The 19682-nt window shown below is 44.1% G+C and overlaps 1 protein-coding gene across 1 annotated transcript in view; it reads right to left on the reverse strand.

Moving 5' to 3' along the window:
• Positions 1-873: 873 nt before the first annotated feature.
• smpd1 (sphingomyelin phosphodiesterase 1) overlaps positions 874-19682 on the reverse strand; it is a 20551-nt gene continuing 1742 nt past the window's right edge. Inside the window, exons 2-6 of the mRNA XM_062974354.1 lie at positions 6234-7018; positions 4787-4958; positions 4593-4669; positions 4283-4428; positions 874-1980 (exon numbers count right to left, since the gene is read on the reverse strand). Of these exons, the coding sequence (XP_062830424.1) occupies positions 1571-1980; positions 4283-4428; positions 4593-4669; positions 4787-4958; positions 6234-7018 (1590 nt within the window). The 3' untranslated portion in view covers positions 874-1570. The remainder of the gene's footprint in view (positions 1981-4282; positions 4429-4592; positions 4670-4786; positions 4959-6233; positions 7019-19682) is intronic.

A 19682-nucleotide genomic window follows, 5' to 3' on the forward strand; every position in this document is an offset into this window, starting at 1 on the left:
AGTTCTGGTTATCCGACATAAATGGATGGGTGGAATGTTGGATAACTGGGACTTTCGAATAATAGGGAGGCCCTATTATTCCTCCAGGGAAGCCGTGTGCTTGCTGAAGGAACAAGCTTCCTCCCTCCAGCGAGCACCCGGTTTAGGGAAGCCCGGTATAACTGGGCTTCCCTAAACCGGGTGCTCGCTGGAGGGAGGAAGCTCGTCCCTCCGGCAAGCACGTCGGATAATACGGTAGGTCGGATAACTCTACTGTATTATTAGACTGTTAGGAATTGTGTGAGTTGAAGTCCAAAACATCTGGGGGGCCGAAGTTTGCGTATGCCTGCTCTACTTCCCAATCAAAGACTAGAAACGAGGAGATTAACATACAGTAGTTTGCTGTGCAGAAGAACTAAGGGGTGGTTTTCCATCAAGTCATTGAAGTGCCACATTTGGCTGTTTCTGAAGCATGGGTTTTATAGTCCTAAATTGGTGCAAATACTACCATGCCCACACATGAGAGCAAAACATCTCTTTTCTCCCCTTTCCTGTCTGTAATTCCCCCCTCAGCTTCTCCTTCAGCTCAACACCTGTGTGTCTTTCTGTTCCTAAGCAATCTTTGTGTTTTTTGAAGAGTTTTTCTGCGCAAAATTTTTCTCACCCAAATATCTTGTCCTCACAACACTTGGCAATGCTTTCTTTTCCCAAACACCTTCACTCTTCTTACTCCTTTTGGCTCCGTCTTGCTCCTTTCTCCTTTTTCTTTAACTCATTCTAACTTCTTGTCAAATCCACTTTATGTTTCCTGCTCCCATCGGGGGCATCTGGGGTTGGTGGGTCTGCAAGGGGCCCGGCAATCAACTCTGAACAAAGAAGAGAGAATCTGTTCCGTTGAGGCAGAATCAAAAAGGCCTTTATTGCAAACGAGGGGCAGGTGAAATATGGGGGAAGTGGGCCTTGGGTGTGCAACCCCCTCCCCGCAACAGCTAATAAATAAGGAGGGGCTGCCCCTTGGCCCCCCACCTAGGCCTTCCTCCGGCCCTGGTCACTCCCAAGGACAAGGGATGCTTCTAGGAGAGGAGTGATGTCCATGAAGTGCTGCATGTCCCTCTGGTCACCCTTTTCTTCTGATGATGCTACGAAGGAGCCAGAAAGCCCTGGGATATTGGGGGGGGGGGTATTGTCTTTGAAGGGCTAGCAAGGCAAAAACAATGGGATTGCGAGCTGCTATAGCTCCTTTCTCTGCTCCTCTTCAAGGGGTGCTTTCGTGCAGAGCTGGAGGCCACGACCTGTGGAATAAAATGGGAGGAGGGGGCTATCAGCTGAGATTAGCCCCACCTCCCTTGCATTTGAAGCCAGGTCAGAGGAATGGTCCGATGCTTCCACAGCCCTCCTTCTTTGGGGGGTTCTCGGCACCCCGAACTGCCATTCGGCCTGAGTAACGCTCTCTTGTCCCAAAATCTTTTGCAAGGTTGTGAATCGAGGTCGAGAAGACAGTGACTCAAGTTCCAGCAAAGCGAGGCGGCTCTGCATCCCACAAGTCCCTCCTCCAGTGTCCCGAGCATGGGTCAACGTGGCCCGTGTCCGGCTAGCAAAAGCGCTTGCCCCTCCAAAGGGCCTGGATCTGGGGGAAGGGGAGGGCCTGGGCCTGCGTGGGGCAGAGCTGGGGGTCGTCGGCGCGGCCGGTGCGGAGGGCACAGAGTAGGGCTGCCTTGCAGGGCGCCTCGCAGGGCTCGCGGGGCGGGTGGCCCTTGTACATCAGGAACCAGAAGCGCTGGAAGAGCGGCTCCTCGGCCTCAAAGCGCTTCAGCAGCTGTTCCCACTCAGAAGGGAAGGCGGTGCGCAGGCCGTAGGCCTCTCGGGCCCCGTAGAGCCTGCGCCACTCCGGCCGCAACCCCGGGGTGTTGGCCTCCGTCAGATTCAGGATGAAGGTCTCGTGGTCCAGCACTAAGAAGGAGCCGCCTGGGTAGGGACCGTCCACCTCGTAGACACGGTAGCCTGTGAGGGGCGGGAGGGAGGGAGAGTTGTCAGAGAGAGGTCAGAAAGGTTAGAGATCTCCGTCATTCAAATCCATGACTTTTGGGGAAAAGAAAGGACTGCTGTCACTACGTTTAATGGCTTAGGCCCAGATAGAGCCACACTTCTATAGGGCCTATTGGCATTTAAGGAAGTCCCTTTGACTTCAGTTGGCTTCTTATGAGCATGGCTGTGTGGATTTAACCCAATATATCACAAAGTATTATGGTCTAAACTGAAGTGCTAAACTGAAGTTCCATTTAGAGTAGACCCCTTTAGTCAATGGAACTATTAATGACTTTTCACTCTCTCACTGACTTACTGAGTCTGCTCCAATTGGAAGTTAAACTGATTTAGATGGGATGAGGCCTCCAGATGCTAGAATGCACATTCCAGCATTACGTACCACTGGCTATATGCCCAACATCTGGAGGAAAGCACAATTTATATCGTGATTTAAGATATTTAGTGTGTTGAGGCCTGAACGTATGGCAAATTTTTGCCTTCCCAAAGATGCTTGCTATGCATGACTTCTCACTGGTTCAGGCCAGCTGCTATTCCAGGTATATGAAACCTGAATTAATAATATTTTGTTTCCCGGACCTATGTATGTGTTTCTGCATGCTAAATGCATTCAGTCTGTATTAAATGCAGTTTATAAATATATCTATTGACAGTTTATTACTTTAATGATGAAAACAAAAAATAATGGTGTGATTTTAATAATTGATGTAATTGTTTTTAGATGTTTTAATTCTCAGGGTTGAGAAGGGCGGTGTACAAGTGTGGTAAGTAAACAAATAAATAAATAAATAAATGACATTGTAAGGCCACACTATGCCCCAAGCCTGGAGGTGGGAAAGCATCCTCGCTTGTATGTATATACCAGGCGTGGGCCAACTTTGGCCCTCCCTTCGGGTGTTTTGGACTTCAATTCCCACAATTTCTAACAGCTAGTAGGTTGGCCCATGCCTGGTATATATAGAACAATCAAGCAGAGGGAGCCCCGTGGCAAATGCCTTGTTTGTGCCTGTTACCTAGATTTATGGAACTCAAGGCATCTGCATAGGGTGTTAGGAATTGTGGGAGTTGAAGTCCAAAACACCTAGAGGGCCGAAGTTGGCCCATGCCTGGCACAGAGGTAGCCTTGCCTATGTTGCCTGGAGGCATCCTCTGTTCGTGAAGTGTTAAAGAGCGCAACTCAGAAACGGGTATTTCAATGGCTTCTCTCTCTGTGTAGTTTGACATGGTGGTTGTCAGAGCGGTCCAGCATTTCTGTGTTCTCAAATAATAGCCAGGCCACTTCTATGCAGATACCCTCACTGATTGACTTTGCAAACTTCATGGCTACTCAATGCTATTCAAACTTGCTAATTGCAACATTCACACTTGCTTCAAACAGGCAAGGGTTCTTTCTCCCACCCTGGACATCATTCCACAGGGATATACAGTTTTCCCTCACTACTTTGCGGTTCACTTTTGCGGATTGCTGTTTCGCGGTTTTTCAATAAGCACTAAAAGAATATAATAAACCATAATAAATTACGATTTTTCCTTCCTTCCTCTCTCGTTCTTCTTCCTTCCTAAGAAGTCGTGGAAGGAAGGAAGGAAGGAAGGAAGGAAGGAAGGAAGGAAGGAAGGAAGGAAGGAAGGAAGGAAGGAAGGACGGAAGGAAGGAAGCTGAAGGGAGAGAAAAGGAGGCGGAAGCAGCTTCGTGAGATTGTAAACAACACAAATATAGTGTCCCTACTTCGCAGATTTTCACTTTTCGTGGGTGGTCCTGGAACGTAACCCCCGTGATAAGTGAGGGAACACTGTACACTCTCCACTTGCCTCACTGCCAACAAAACCTCTGAGGATGCCATTAGCCAAAGATGCAGGCGAAACATCAGGAGATAATGTAACTGGAATATGGCCATACAGCCCAAACAACTCAGAGCAACCTGATGTTTATTATGATTATGATGCCCCACTTTTTTCTGTCCACAAGGAGACTTTATTCCTCTTTTGTTTGAGGAAGAAGCCCCATCAGGCCTCCCTCTCTCTGCATAAGGGACTCTTCTACCAAAGTCAAATAACTTTCCTTTGTCCATCTACTCTTTTTACCTTTTCTGAACCCCTCCAAAGCATCACACTGAATATTTCCTCTCCTGTTTCCAGACATAAGCTCATAGACTAACTACGCTGCTCTGCTAGAGATACCAACCAGGAAGAAGGCATCCAAGGGAGGGAACTACAACTCCCAGCACACCTTGTGGGTGGGAGGGGAGGGGGCGCAGCTCACCTGGGTTGAGGGCGATGAAGGTGGTGACGCTGGGGGCCACGAAGGCGATGCCCACCGGGCGGGAGAGGGTCTCCTCATCGTAGAACATCTCAAACTCATCCACGTGCGTGTGGCCAAAGAACTGGCCGGCCACAGTGCTCTCGAACCTGCAAGGAGAATGACCATGTATGATGGCAATGCAAGGAAGGTGGGGGTCATGTGCTGCGTGTCCCACCCAGAAGCAGGTCTCAGGAAGGTCTGCAGAGGTCCATCTGCCAGATGCGGAGCCAACCTTCCCCCTTGAGCCCCATTCAGGTCCAAGTCTCCTCACCTGTTGATGATGCGGTAGTAGTTCCAGCTCCAGCAGCGCAGGCAGTGGGCAGGGGGGATGTGGCCGATGATGTGGACCTGGGGCCAAGAAGAGCACAGGTGAGTGTGGGCGGGAGGGAAGGGTGATCCTAGCCCCCCCACCTTCCAAAGTGGGATGCTGACCGCCCCCACCCCCTCCCCCGGGCGGCCCCTGACCTTCTCTCCGATCTCTTCTGCCCTCTGCAGGACGCCCACCAGCCACTGGAGCTGCCCGGCCGGATCGGTGGCGTTGATGAGGAGCCAGAAGTTGGCCTCGGAGCAGAAGTTCATGTTGAGGGAGACCAGGCGCAGGCCGGGGAGCACCGGGAGCGTGTAGAAGCCCCCCACCCTGCAGAGGAAGAAGAAGGGGAGCATCACTACAAGGGGCCCCCAGGGGGCATTGAGTCCCTCTCCGTACACATATACACAAACACACATATATATATACGCATGTGCATATACACACACATATGTATAGATACAAACACAAAGAAAAACACATACACATGTATACACACATGTATACACACACATATACACATACCCATATACACATACACACACATATATAGGCATACAAACATACCCATATATACATACATACATAGACATACCAATATATACAAACGTATATCCACACACCCATATATACATACACATATATATACACACACACATATATATACATACACATAACCATATATACATACACATATACACACACACACACACACACACACATATACACATACACACACACAAACATATATACATACACAAACATACACACCAATATACACATATCCACATACACACACACACATATAAATATATATATTACAGATATACACATACACTTTCAAAAGACACATCATCTATAGAATCTGACCAATTCCACTATGTAATGCAATTACACAATGTAACACAATTTGAAAAATGTTCTGTTCCTGGTTTGAAAGTGTTATTTCCTGATAAAAAGTGAAACCCTTACTCTGAAAGTGGTTGTTCTACTCCGGAAACTTTGTTTTTGTGGTACTATTAAGAATGATGCCCTGTGTACTCAACACACAGAGAGAACTACATCCTATCTATAACTGAACTTTAATAAGAAATGTGCCTCCAAGGTGAATTAATACAAGATGCTTGTGAGTAAACAAGATATGTTATTTCTCAAATAAGACTTCGTTTTTATCTCTGACTGCATATTTTAAACTAAGAGGTTTCCAGAGGGTGTATATCTTTTGGGCAACTGCAACTTCAAACAAACAACCATCCTCTGCTAACCAAATATATTTTTGTAGTCCTTGGCAGTCCAAAGACATGGCTTTTCAGTTTAACAGCTGAGTTCCCTGTGTGACATTAGATGAATGCTTGTAAATATCAATTCAAAGGTTGACTACTAACAAGGTCATGCTTTTCTTGTCTAGTGGTTTTCAAAAGGTGGTCTCCACATGTTCATGGAGGTTCACATTTGCCAAACGGATGTGACATCGTTTTCCCTGTTCAATAAGGTTATGATTGCCATGTTTCCAAAGGGTTATGTGCCCAGAGAGTGGGTGCAGTTATTTCCAAAAGTGCAGCCCCCTCCCCAAATGGGAGCCTCACCCCCGCCACACACACACACCTGAGGGTCTCCAGGGCATCTGGGGGCAGCCAGGGAGCCCACGCATCAGCCATGGCGTCGTAGAGCCACGCGGAGGACTGGTTCCCCGGCACGAAGGGCGGCGGGAAGGAGTTGACGGGCACCGACTCGTGGTTGCCCACGGCTGGGTAGACGGGCAGTGGCCCCAGGTGCTTCTGGACGAGGGCGGAGACGGTGCGCAGGGCCTCGAGCTGGTCCCCACGGCTCTGCTCCCAGACGTTGTGTGCCGGTATGTCTCCTGTCCAGTAGACCAGGTCGAAGGGCCCCCCGCCCGAAGGGCCCCCCCGGCTCAGGTGCTGCAGCAGGTTCTCCAGTGTGTGAAGCGGCAGGTCGCAGTTGCTGTAGCTGCCCCAGAAGCCAGCCCTGGGATCCCTACTGCTGCTGTTGACCCCTCCCCGGCAGCAGAGGGGGTCCTTGCAGGTGGCATCACTGCCCGGGAGGTAGCCCCGGTCCCAGTGCAGGTCGGTCAGGAAGAGGATCCTGGCGGAGGGGGCCCCGGGGGGCGGGGGACGTGGCGGATTCACGGGAGGTTTTGGGGTGTCCGGCAGGGTGACGTTCCAGTCGGAGTAGATGTCCCAGTGTCCACAGTCAGTGCCCACCAGGAGGCCGCAGATCTCGGCCGGGCGCAGGATGGAGCGGATCCAGGCGGTGAGCAGGTCGTGCTCAAAGAGGCCCACGATCTCCTGGCAGACCTCCGGGCGGGCCAGGCGCAGGCGCTCACAGGTAGCCACAGCCAGCCGACGGATGTGCTCCACTCCCATCTCCAGCTGGTGGAAGGAAGGAAGGATGGAAGACAGTGAGGGGTGTCAGGCTCAATAAATATCTGACATATTTATTGAGACGGACGGCTGTAAGTGTCTCCGTATATCTGCCTCACATCCATCATCCACATCAACAAGGGTTATGGGCCCAGCACTTACAGCCGTCCATCTCAATAATATTGCCCAAGTGAAGGGGAAAAGGAACAAAGACCTGATTTCACTTGATTAATAAATAGCAGTAGTATGAAGAATAGGTTTGATTATAATAAATAGTCGTAGTGGTCAGAAATATTAAAAATAACTAGGTATTTTTAATTACAAAAATGTGGGTCAATCACTGAAAAGGTTAAATGGATGCAATGACTCAGAAAAAGCTGCAGTTCAATATAAGCAGTTGTGCCTGTAGCTGAGAAGGTCTCTGTGAAGGCCTCAGTCTGTGAGAAGGCCTCAGTGTGAGAAGGCCTCAGTGTGAGAAGGCCTCATGTGTGAAGGCTGCTGTGTGTAAAGCTACTGTGTAAGTTCAATGGGAGAGGAGGCTCTGTGAGAGCGAAGCTGTTTATCTGCATGAGAAAGAAGCCCAGCGTGGAAGCAAAGAAGGAAGTATAAAGAACTTTATTTGTGTTATAGAAACCTTGTTCTTGTAAATAGTGCTACAAAGAAAAGCCTCCAAAGGAAGAGATAACAGGGGTCTGTGTGTTTTTGTTCTTTTTATCAGATGGAACATCTGAAAATGCTGCTAGACCATGGCCATACAGCCCAGAAACTATACAACAGCCCAATATTTGGCATCTCCTACAAACAGAGCATGTTAGAAGCATATCCGGACCCATAACCTGTTGGGATATGGTCAACTTTTCTGGCCGTCTCGCTGTCTGTTGCAAAGCAAAGTCCCACTGACTTTCAGGGGCTACTATTTGCAGAATCCTAGAGTCAGAAGAGACCCCAATGGACATCCAGTCCAACTGCCTTCTGTCAGGCAGGAAAAGCACAACCAAAGCTCTCCTGACAAATTTAACAACAACAACAACACAACTATATTATCCCAGAGCTGGAAAAGCACCATGTACTTTCTTTGTCACCAAACAGCAGGAGCAACCAGCCCATGACATTCCCTGTCAGAACGAATGGATACAACATAAACATACTTATTAAGAGACCTTTGCAAACTCATTAGTTCCTCTTTCACGGACTAGGCTCTTTATTAATATACAACAGCTATTATCTCCCATGCTGACATTTAGCGCATGACTGCAAAGGTATCTCAGAATAGAGCGCAGTGGAAGCCTAGGTCCAAAATCTATGATCGTGTTTTCAGGCCATCTCACCGTCTGTTTCAAAGAAAAGCCTCACGTCTTACAGGTGGTGCTTCATTTGCTAACAAAGAGCAGGATCAACCTGCCAATGCCATACTTATAACGGACCCATCCTTACAAGAGATCTCAGTTCCTCATCATGCTCCTGGCCCTACCATAAAAAAGTTCAATTTCCTAGATCAGGGGTCCCCAAACTAAGGCCTGTGGGCCGGATGCGGCCCTCCAAAGTCATTTACCTGACCGCTGGCCTAAAATTTAGACTTAGGGTTGACCTAAGTCTACCTGGTCTTTGGAGGTCTCTTTGCTTACTTATGGCCTTCTGAGAGCATCTAGATGGTCTTTGAAGGTCTCTTTACTTAGCTACGGCCTTATGAGACCATCTAGATAGCTTTTGGAGATCCCTTTCCTTACCTGTGGTCTTATGAGATCGTGTAGATGGCCTTTGGGGACCCCTTTCCTTATCTATGGTCTTATGAAACCATCTAGATGGTCTTTGAGGGTCCCTTTCCTTACCTATGGTCTTCTGATGGGCTTATGAGATCATCTGGATGGCCTTTGAGGGTCCCTTTCCTTACCTATGTTCTTATGAAACCATCTAGATGGTCTTTAGAAGTCTCTTTGCTTACCTATGGTCTTATGAGACCGTCCAGATCAGGGGTCCCCAAACTAAGGCCCATGGGATAGATGTGGCCTTCCAAGGTCATCTACCTGGCCTCTGTCCTAAACATTAGACTTAGGGTTGAACTAAGTGTGAAATTACTCGAAGGCACGCAACAACAATCCTAATTTTGGCCTATTTCATCATAATCTGGCCTCCCAACAGTCTGAGGGACTGTGAATCGGCCCTCCATTTAAAAAGTTTGAAGACCCCTGTCCTAGAGTTAACTAAAACTTGGTTGAAAACAGTCTTTCATTGCTTTTGCAGCTTCCTTGATTGTCCTAGAGACAGATGTTTTGGACAAATGGTCTCCTCTAAACTCTGTATGCGTCTATAGAGCAGGCCTGGGCAAATTTTGGTTCTCCAGGTGTTTTGGAGTCCAAAACTGTGTGTATATATATATACACATACACACACACACAAAAACACCATGTGAGTGTGTGTATGTGTGTTTACTTACATAATTTAGCAATTTATTGTATTTATCGTGAGATCTAATTTGCATTCTATTACCACTATATTCAATTATGTAGCTGTGTTTGGTGTGTGTGTGTGTGTTTGTGTGTATTTACCTATGTACTTTAGTAATTTATTGTTGGTTTGCATTCTATCACCACAGTATGTCAGTTCTGTAGCTGTGTTTGGTGTACGTTTCCATGTATATGTATTTTAGTAATTGACTGTATTTTTATGTTCATTTGTTTTTGAATGTGTTGTACCCCACCTCAAGCCATCAGGAGAAGTGGGTAATAAATAAAATGTATTATGATTCTTATTTATTTATTTACAGCATTTTTACTCTGACTTTCTCACCCGAGGGGACTCAAGGCAGCTTACATAAAATTGGGAAAATTCAATGCCCAAAAAGAGGGCACTAAAACAGCAGCTTGTGCAAATCAAATAACAATACAGAATAAAAACATACTGTATATACTCAATTATAAGCCTAGTTTTTCAGCCCTTTTTTTAGGACTAAAAAAGCCTCCCTCGGCTTATACTAGGTTGAGGATCCTGGTTGGCTTATATTTGGGTCAGCTTATACTCGAGAATATTTGGTACATTTATTATTTTACTCTATTATTATTACATGTATTATTGTACTCTATTATTGTTCCTACTATTACATTCATTTTATTATTATTATTATTATTATTATTATTATTATTATATTTATTATTTCACTCTGATCTTATTTGTATTACATTTATTATTCTACTCTATTTATTATTACATGTATTATTTTACTCTATTTATTATTATTATTATTACATGTATTATTTTACTCTATTATTATTAAAAGGATACATAAGCGCATTACATTGAAGAAGATGAGAATAATGATTTGATCAGAGTTGGACAGTCTTATCTTAAATTAGAGCTTGATGTAAATACAGTAGAGTCTCACTTATCCAAGCTAAACGGGCCGGCAGAACCTTGGATAAGCGAATATCTTGGATAATAAGGAGGGATTAAGGAAAAGCCTATTAAACATCAAATTAGGTTATGATTTTACAAATTAAGCACCAAAACATCATGTTATACAACAAATTTGACAGAATAAGTAGTTCAATACGCAGTAATCTTATGTTGTAACTACTGTATTTATGAATTTAGCACCAGAATATCACGATATATTGAAAACATTGACTACAAAAATGGCTTGGATAATCCAGAAGCTTGGATAAGCGAGGCTTGGATACTGTATTCAAAAACATTTAACCTACTGATGCCTCAATTAATGTAATTTTTGGTATAATAATAATAATAATAATAATAATAATAAAACTTTATTTATACCCTGCCACCATCTCCCCGTGGGGACTCGGGGCGGCTCACAACGTTACAAAAGTAACAGCACAAATACATTAAACAATATACACAGTTTAAAACACAAGAAGATGATAAATCAGAAGTTAAAACAAAGGTTTATATAACAGTAATAATATCAAACAACCACCAATGCAAATCCGTCAACTTCAAAGGTGTGTGTGTGTGGGGGGGGGTGGGGGGACTATAGCAGCAATGTAAGATAAAATCATTAGATTAAAATACCCCGATGAAAGGAGCCTAATAACATTAGGATAGAATTATAATGAGGCTGGTATCTATTTTTATTTCTGAAATTTCCCACCCTCGGCTTATACTGGAGTCAATGTTTTCCCAGTTTTTTTGTGGTAAAATTAGATGCCTCGGCTTATATTCGAGTTGTCTTATATTCGAGTATATACGGCAATACAAAATTTAAAAACATAAGTATATTTGAGTCATTTGGGTATGCACACAGCCTGCCTCCGCTAAGGCCGGCAAACGCCAGGCCAAGGCATTGCAGAGGCCAAGGCTCTTCCCTCAACGGCAATGATTATGTAAGACAGTCCTGCAGGACACCTGTCAGTCCCTTGGAGACCGCTGCAGCAACAAAAGCGCCTTTGTGGGAGCCCTGCAGGAAGAGCCCCATCATCCCCTGAGAGAAGGAGGGCCTGATCTGCCTGCTGGACATCTGTCCGGAAGAGGAGTGGGCAGCCCCCCCCCCTCCACCGGACACGGGGCTTAGAGTCCCATGACTCCCACGAGGCCCTGGATTAATAGGAGTCATGTGTCAAAGTGGACACGGCATGCATTTGGATAGAGAGATGCACAAACAAACAGGAAGAGAAGGGGAAGGATGAATGACCGGGTGCAGCCCCAAGCCCCCAAATAGGGAAGGGTCATTAGGAGAAAGCCTAGCCCACCCACCTCTTCCCCTACCTGCCTGGACTTGGCATTTCGAACCCTCCTTGCACCTGAATGGATTCCCAAAGGCTAAGGCAGCAGCTGCGACCCACTGCATTATTATTATTTGATAAACAACAAGATTAGTCCACAGCAAACAAGATCCCTATGCTGGCTGTTGTATTGGACCACATGTCAGACACTTCCCAAGTGTCTAGGACTGTGTGATGTATCGGCAAATAATGTGTGCATTATTAGTATTATTATTATTATATTTTATGACACAGCAAACAAGATAGATATGCTGGATTTCGTATCACAAAATCACAAGTCGAACACTTCCCAAGTGTCTAGGACTATGTGATGTATTTTCGGATGATGCGCGCAGATTCCCAGTAGGGTGGCCTTTTGCAGTTGGCAGATCGTAATTTTGTCAATGTCTATTGTTTCCAAATGCCGGCTGAGATCTTTCGGCACGGCACCCAGTGTGCCCATCACCACTGGGACCACCTGCACTGGTTTCCGCCAGAATCTTTGAAGTTCAATCTTGAGGTCCTGATAGCGGCTAATTATTATTATTATTATTTCAAGTACATAATAACATCACAGCACACTTGCACATTAGGTCCAAGTGTCTGGGATCTGCCTCTGAATATCAGGCACACACCAGGGGCCTAAGATATTAGAGGTATGTTATTATTTATTTACACGTAGATAACATCACAGCACACATGCACATTAGGTCCAAGTGTCTAGGATCTGTGTCTAAATATCGGGCACTTACCAGGGGCCTAAGATATTAGAGGTATGTTATTATTATTAATTAATTTATTTATTTACTTATTTACATGTAGGTAGCATCACAACACACATGCATATTAGGTCCAACTGTCTGGGTTTCATCCCTAAATATTGGACTCTTCCCTATTATTATTATTATTGACACAAAGACATGAGTATGAAACAGCAAACCAAATATATATATTGGATTTCGTATCAAAGAATCACAAGTCTAACACTTCCCAAGTGTTTAGGACTGTGTGATGATGATGATTATTATATTTATACCCTGCTTTTTCTCTCCACAAAAGGAAATGCAAAGTGGCTTTAAGAGAGAGGCCTCTCTGGCTTTTTAAGTGCTGTGTTGATATAATTTTAGGCTCCATGATACAAGATACTTAATTAGTATTTAACCCTTTATAGTCATCACTACATGCACTGGGCCTGTGTTTTTAAATCTGTTAGTCACCTTGAGTCACCAAATATGCATGCATGCATGCATGTTTTCATGTGTGTGTGTGTGTGTGTGTGTGTGTGTGTATACACACACACACACACACACACACACACACACATATATATATATATATATATATATATATATATACGAGGGTTATCCAGAAAGTAGATTACGTTTTGGAATTTAAAATGAACGAAGTATAGGAGAAAACATTTACCATATGCAGTTGAAAGCCACACCCAAATACCACTTCTCAACATAGTCGCCAATCAAATCTAGGCACTTATCATAGCGATGAATGAGCTTGGCAACTTCTTCCCCACAAAACTCTGCTGCTTGCGTCCTCAACGCAGCGTTTTGGCGACAATGCGCAGCTGCGAGAAGGGTTGAACGGCTGGTTGAGGACACAAGCGGCAGAGTTTTGTGGGGAAGGAGTTACCAATTTATTTATTTATTTATTTACAGTATTTATATTCCGCCCTTCTCACCCCGAAGGGGACTCAGGGCGGATCACATTATAACACACATAGGGCAAACATTCAATCCCCATAAACACATCAAACAGAGACTGAGAGACACACGCAGAGGCAAGTTAACCTTCTTCTGAGGGGATGTTCGATTCTGGCCACAGGGGGGAGCAGCTGCTTCATCATCCACACTGACGGCACTTCCTCATTCCAGGTCGTAAATTAGTTAATCTTGCCTCCCCACTTTAAAGTGGTACCTTATCTCCTACTTGATAGATGCAACTATCTTTCGGATTGCTAGGTCAGCAACGAGCAGGGGCTATTTTTTATTTTTAATTGACGGGTGCTCACCCCGCCACGGGCTGGCCTCGAACTCATGACCTCATGGTCAGAGTGATTTAAGGCAGCTGCTCAACAGCTGCGCCACAGCCCGGCCCCAAGCTCATTCATCGCTATGATAAGTGCCTAGATTTGAATGGCGACTATGTTGAGAAGTGGTATTTGGGTGTGGCTTTCAACTGCATATGGTAAATGTTTTCTCCTATACAGTAGAGTCTCACTTATCCAAAAGTCGCTTATCCAACGTTCTGGATTATCCAACACATTTTTGTAGTCAATGTTTTCAATACATCGTGATATTTTGGTGCTAAATTCATAAATACAGTAATTACTACATAGCATTACTGCATATTGAACTACTTTTTCTGTCAAATTTGTTGTATAACATGATGTTTTGGTGCTTAATTTGTAAAATCATAACCTAATTTGATGTTTAATAGGCTTCTCCTTAATCTCTCATTATCCAACATATCCGCTTATCCCACGTTCTACCGGCCCGTTTATGTTGGATAAGTGAGACTCTACTATACTTTGTTCATTTTTAATTCCAAAACGTAATCTACTTTCTGGATAAGCCTCGTATACGCACACACACATACACAAAGAAAATGGGATAGAAACAGAATCAACAACAAAACACATGAGCAAGACCACTTGGAGTGGGGTCGGATTGCATGACCCTAGGGATGACATATTTCTAGGGGGGGCAAGGCTATCCAATTGACAGACTGGCTTGCAAGGAGGGGGGGGGGGACACTTAAAGGGAAGTGTCTCCTTGGGAACTTCATGGAATGAGGAAGTTGTGCCAGGAAGAGCTTTCTCTCCCCCTCCAACTTCCCCCAGAAGGAGGAAGTTCCGGGGAAGAGGAAGTAGGGGAGGGAGGGGCCCCCAGGGGCCATCTAGACCCACCTCTTGAGAGAAGCCTCCCAACAACAGGGCCCCAATATAACATAGTATTACTATAATATTATTATAACATGATTATAATATAATAATAGCCCCATCTGCAGACCCTTGATTCCAGAGCATGCATGGACCAACTTTGGCCCTCCCTCCAATTGTTTTGGACTTTTCTCAGTGGTAGAAACCAGCTGTTAGGAATTGTAGGAGTTGTAGTCCAAAACACTTGGAGGGAGGGTCGAAGTTTGCCCATGCCTGTTCCAGAGGCTTTGAAGCTAAACAAAATCCTGAACATTTTGTCCTAACTAAACGTTACCTTCAGTTAATTGGCCATTTAACATTCTGCTTCCTGGAGCACCAAGTATGGAAATGTATGCTAATAGAACAGCTAGGTTGACTTCAGCCTTTTAATTGTCTTCCTTCATGAATAATAATGAATAATACTAAGCTTCTTTCTTCATGAAAAGACAACGGTGCTATTATTCTGTTGGTTGACATCCTTTTGTTGTTGTTGTTCTATGCCTTCAAATCATTTAAGGGAATCTGATCTATCGTGGGGTTCTCTTGGGCAAGATTTGCCTCGGCTTTCCTCCTCTTGGGGCTGAGAGAGTGTGACTTGCCCATAGTTAACCCAGTAAGTTTCCAGGGTGGAGGGGAGATCTGAACAATCAGGGATCACCTAGCCCCGCCCCTTGAGAGGAGCCCTCCCTAACAACAACAACAACAACAACAACAACAAGTCTTAGGGCCCTCTCTCCTTCATGCATACCCTTGCTTCCAGAGACCCATATAACGTTATTATTATTACTATTATTATTATTCTTGGGCCTGTCCTCCTGTAGACTCTTCTTTGCAGAGGCTGTTTTAATATAATATTAATATAATAATAATAATAATAATAATAATAATAATTCTGACTCTCACCCTTGCTTCAAGAGGCAGTTTTAATAAACAAGTTTGGGCCCCTCTCTCCTTCCTGCAGACCCTTGCTTCCAGAGACCCTTATAACAACATTATCATTATTATTATTATTATTCCTGGGTCTGTCCTCCTGAAGACTCTTCTTTCCAGAAGCTGTTTTAATATAATATAATAATAATAATAATAGTTCTGATTTTCACCCTTGCTTCAAGAGGCAGTTTTAATATATTATTATGATTATTATTAATATTAATAGTTTCCAGGCCCTTTCTCCTACAGTTGTTGTTAATATAACAACAACAACAGCAGCCCTGGCTCTCACCCTTGCTTCTACGGTAGCAGTGGTTCTCAACCTATGTGTCCCCAGGTGTTTTGGCCTTCAGCTCCCAGAAATCCTCATAGCTGGGAAACAACCCACAGGTTGAGAGGCTGTTTTAATATAATAATAGTAATAAGAATAAGAATGGCAGCCCTGGCTCTTATCCTTGCTTCCAGAGACCCTTTAATATAAAAATAATAATAACAATAATAACAGAAATAATAATAATAATAATAATAATAATAATCTGAAACTGTAATAATAATAATAGCCCTGGCTCTCCCCTTTGCTTCTAGAGGCCCTTTTAATATAATAATAATAATAATAATAATAATAATAATAATAATAATAATAATAATAGCCCTGACTCAGCCTTGCTCTCAGAGGCCCGGGGGGGGGGGGGGGGCTCTCATCTGGCCTCAGCCACTGATTGAGGTTCCGGGTTTTTGCCTGCCACTTTTGGACTCTTGCTTGCTGAGGTGTTCCTGCAAGTATATCTCTGTAGACCTTAGAAAACTATTTCTTGATTTAAGGTGTTGGCATGCTGGCTGATACCCAAACAGGAGATGGGCTGGAGATGTCACTGCCTCAGTCCTTTAATAATAATAATAATAATAATAATAATAATAATAATAATAACAACTGGGATCTGCACGCATCATCTGAAAATATTTCACACAGTCCTAGACACTTGGGAAGTGTTTGACTTGTGATTTTGTGATATGAAATCCAGCATATAGATCTCGTTTGCTGTGTCATACAATGTTGTTGTGTCAATAATAATAATGTAATAACAACAGCAACAGTAATACAGTAGTCTCTCACTTATCCAAGCTAAACGGGCCGGCAGAATCTTGGATAAGCGAATATGTTGGATAATAAGGAGGGATTAAAGAAAAGCCTATTAAACATCGAATTAGGTTATGATTTTACAAATTAAGCACCAAAACTTCATGTTATACAACAAATTTGCCAGAAAAGGTAGTTCAATACGCAATAATGTTATGTTGTAATTATTGTATTTACGAATTTAGCACCAAAATATCACGATATATTGAAAACATTGACTACAAAAATGGCTTGGATTATCCAGAGGCTTGGATAAGCGAAGCTTGGATAAGTGAGACTCTACTGTAATAGTAATAACAATACTAGCCCTGGCTCTCACCATTGCTTTAGTATAATAGAATATAATAGAATAATAACAATAATATTAATAACTGGAAAAACAATAAAAGCAGCAGCTGTTGCGTCCAGAGTCCCTTTTGTAATAATAATAATAATAACAACAACAACAACAGTAATAATCGTAATAATAATAACAATACTAGCCCTGGCGCTCACCCTTTGTTTTAGAAGAATAGAATAATAACAGTAATGACAGTAATATTAATAAATAACAGTAAAAACTATAAAAGCAGCAGTTGTAGCTTCCAGAGTCCCTTTTGTAATAATAATAATAATAGCAGCAATAACAATAGCAGTAGAAACAACAGTACAGTAATAGTAACAGTAATAATAGCAGGAGGCAGGGGCCTTGCTTGTAGAGGCCCTGTAAATCTATGAGTGATTTTAATGCTTAAATTAATATGCGTTTAACTCTACATTTTAGTGTCAATGTTATGGTGTTTTCATGATTCAATCGACAGTTGTATTCATTATTGTTGTGCAGGCAAGGCATTGGAAACCCATGCTGGGTGAGGAAAGCAGGATACAAGTGAGGTAAATAAGTGGTGAGGAAAGTGGTGTCCAAGTGAGGTAAATAAGAGGTGAGGAAAGCGGGATACAAGTGAGGTAAATAAGCGGTGAGGAAAGCAGGATACAAGTGAGGTAAATAAGCGGTGAGGAAAGCGGGATACAAGTGAGGTAAATAAGTGGTGAGGAAAGCGGGATACAAGTGAGGTAAATAAGCGGTGAGGAAAGCGGTGTCCAAGTGAGGTAAATAAGCGGTGAGGAAAGCGGGATACAAGTGAGGTAAATAAGCGGTGAGGAAAGCGGTGTCCAAGTGAGGTAAATAAGCAGTGAGGAAAGCGAGATACAAGTGAGGTAAATAAGCGGTGAGGAAAGCGGGATACAAGTGAGGTAAATAAGCGGTGAGGAAAGCGAGATACAAGTGAGGTAAATAAGCGGTGAGGAAAGCGGGATACAAGTGAGGTAAATAAGCGGTGAGGAAAGCAGGATACAAGTGAGGTAAATAAGCGGTGAGGAAAGCGGGATACAAGTGAGGTAAATAAGTGGTGAGGAAAGCGGGATACAAGTGAGGTAAATAAGCGGTGAGGAAAGCGGTGTCCAAGTGAGGTAAATAAGCGGTGAGGAAAGCGGGATACAAGTGAGGTAAATAAGCGGTGAGGAAAGCGGTGTCCAAGTGAGGTAAATAAGCAGTGAGGAAAGCGAGATACAAGTGAGGTAAATAAGCGGTGAGGAAAGCGGTGTCCAAGTGAGGTAAATAAGCAGTGAGGAAAGCGAGATACAAGTGAGGTAAATAAGCGGTGAGGAAAGCGGTGTCCAAGTGAGGTAAATAAGCAGTGAGGAAAGCGAGATACAAGTGAGGTAAATAAGCGGTGAGGAAAGCGGGATACAAGTGAGGTAAATAAGCGGTGAGGAAAGCGAATAAGCGGTGAGGAAAGCGGTGTCCAAGTGAGGTAAATAAGCGGTGAGGAAAGCGAATAAGCGGTGAGGAAAGCGGTGTCCAAGTGAGGTAAATAAGCGGTGAGGAAAGCGGGATACAAGTGAGGTAAATAAGCGGTGAGGAAAGCGGTGTCCAAGTGAGGTAAATAAGCGGTGAGGAAAGCGGGATACAAGTGAGGTAAATAAGCGGTGAGGAAAGCGGGATACAAGTGAGGTAAATAAGCGGTGAGGAAAGCGGGATACAAGTGAGGTAAATAAGCGGTGAGGAAAGCGAATAAGCGGTGAGGAAAGCGAATAAGCGGTGAGGAAAGCGAATAAGCGGTGAGGAAAGCGGGATACAAGTGAGGTAAATAAGCGGTGAGGAAAGCGGGATACAAGTGAGGTAAATAAGCGGTGAGGAAAGCGAATAAGCGGTGAGGAAAGCGGGATACAAGTGAGGTAAATAAGCGGTGAGGAAAGCGGTGTCCAAGTGAGGTAAATAAGCGGTGAGGAAAGCGAATAAGCGGTGAGGAAAGCGGGATACAAGTGAGGTAAATAAGCGGTGAGGAAAGCGGTGTCCAAGTGAGGTAAATAAGCGGTGAGGAAAGCGGGATACAAGTGAGGTAAATAAGCGGTGAGGAAAGCGGGATACAAGTGAGGTAAATAAGCGGTGAGGAAAGCGGGATACAAGAGAGGTAAATAAACGGTGAGGAAAGTGGGATACAAGTGAGGTGGAAAGCGGTGTCCAAGTGAGGTAAATAAGCGGTGAGGAAAGCGGTGTCCAAGTGAGGTAAATAAGCGGTGAGGAAAGCGAATAAGCGGTGAGGAAAGCGGGATACAAGTGAGGTAAATAAGCGGTGAGGAAAGCGGGATACAAGTGAGGTGGAAAGCGGTGTCCAAGTGAGGTAAATAAGCGGTGAGGAAAGCGGTGTCCAAGTGAGGTAAATAAGCGGTGAGGAAAGCGAATAAGCGGTGAGGAAAGCGGGATACAAGTGAGGTAAATAAGTGGTGAGGAAAGCGGGATACAAGTGAGGTAAATAAGCGGTGAGGAAAGCGGGATACAAGTGAGGTAAATAAGCGGTGAGGAAAGCGGGATACAAGTGAGGTAAATAAACGGTGAGGAAAGTGGGATACAAGTGAGGTGGAAAGCGGTGTCCAAGTGAGGTAAATAAGCGGTGAGGAAAGCGGTGTGCAAGT

Source organism: Anolis carolinensis, chromosome 3 (assembly GCF_035594765.1).
Source record: "Anolis carolinensis isolate JA03-04 chromosome 3, rAnoCar3.1.pri, whole genome shotgun sequence".
NCBI lineage: Eukaryota > Metazoa > Chordata > Lepidosauria > Squamata > Dactyloidae > Anolis > Anolis carolinensis.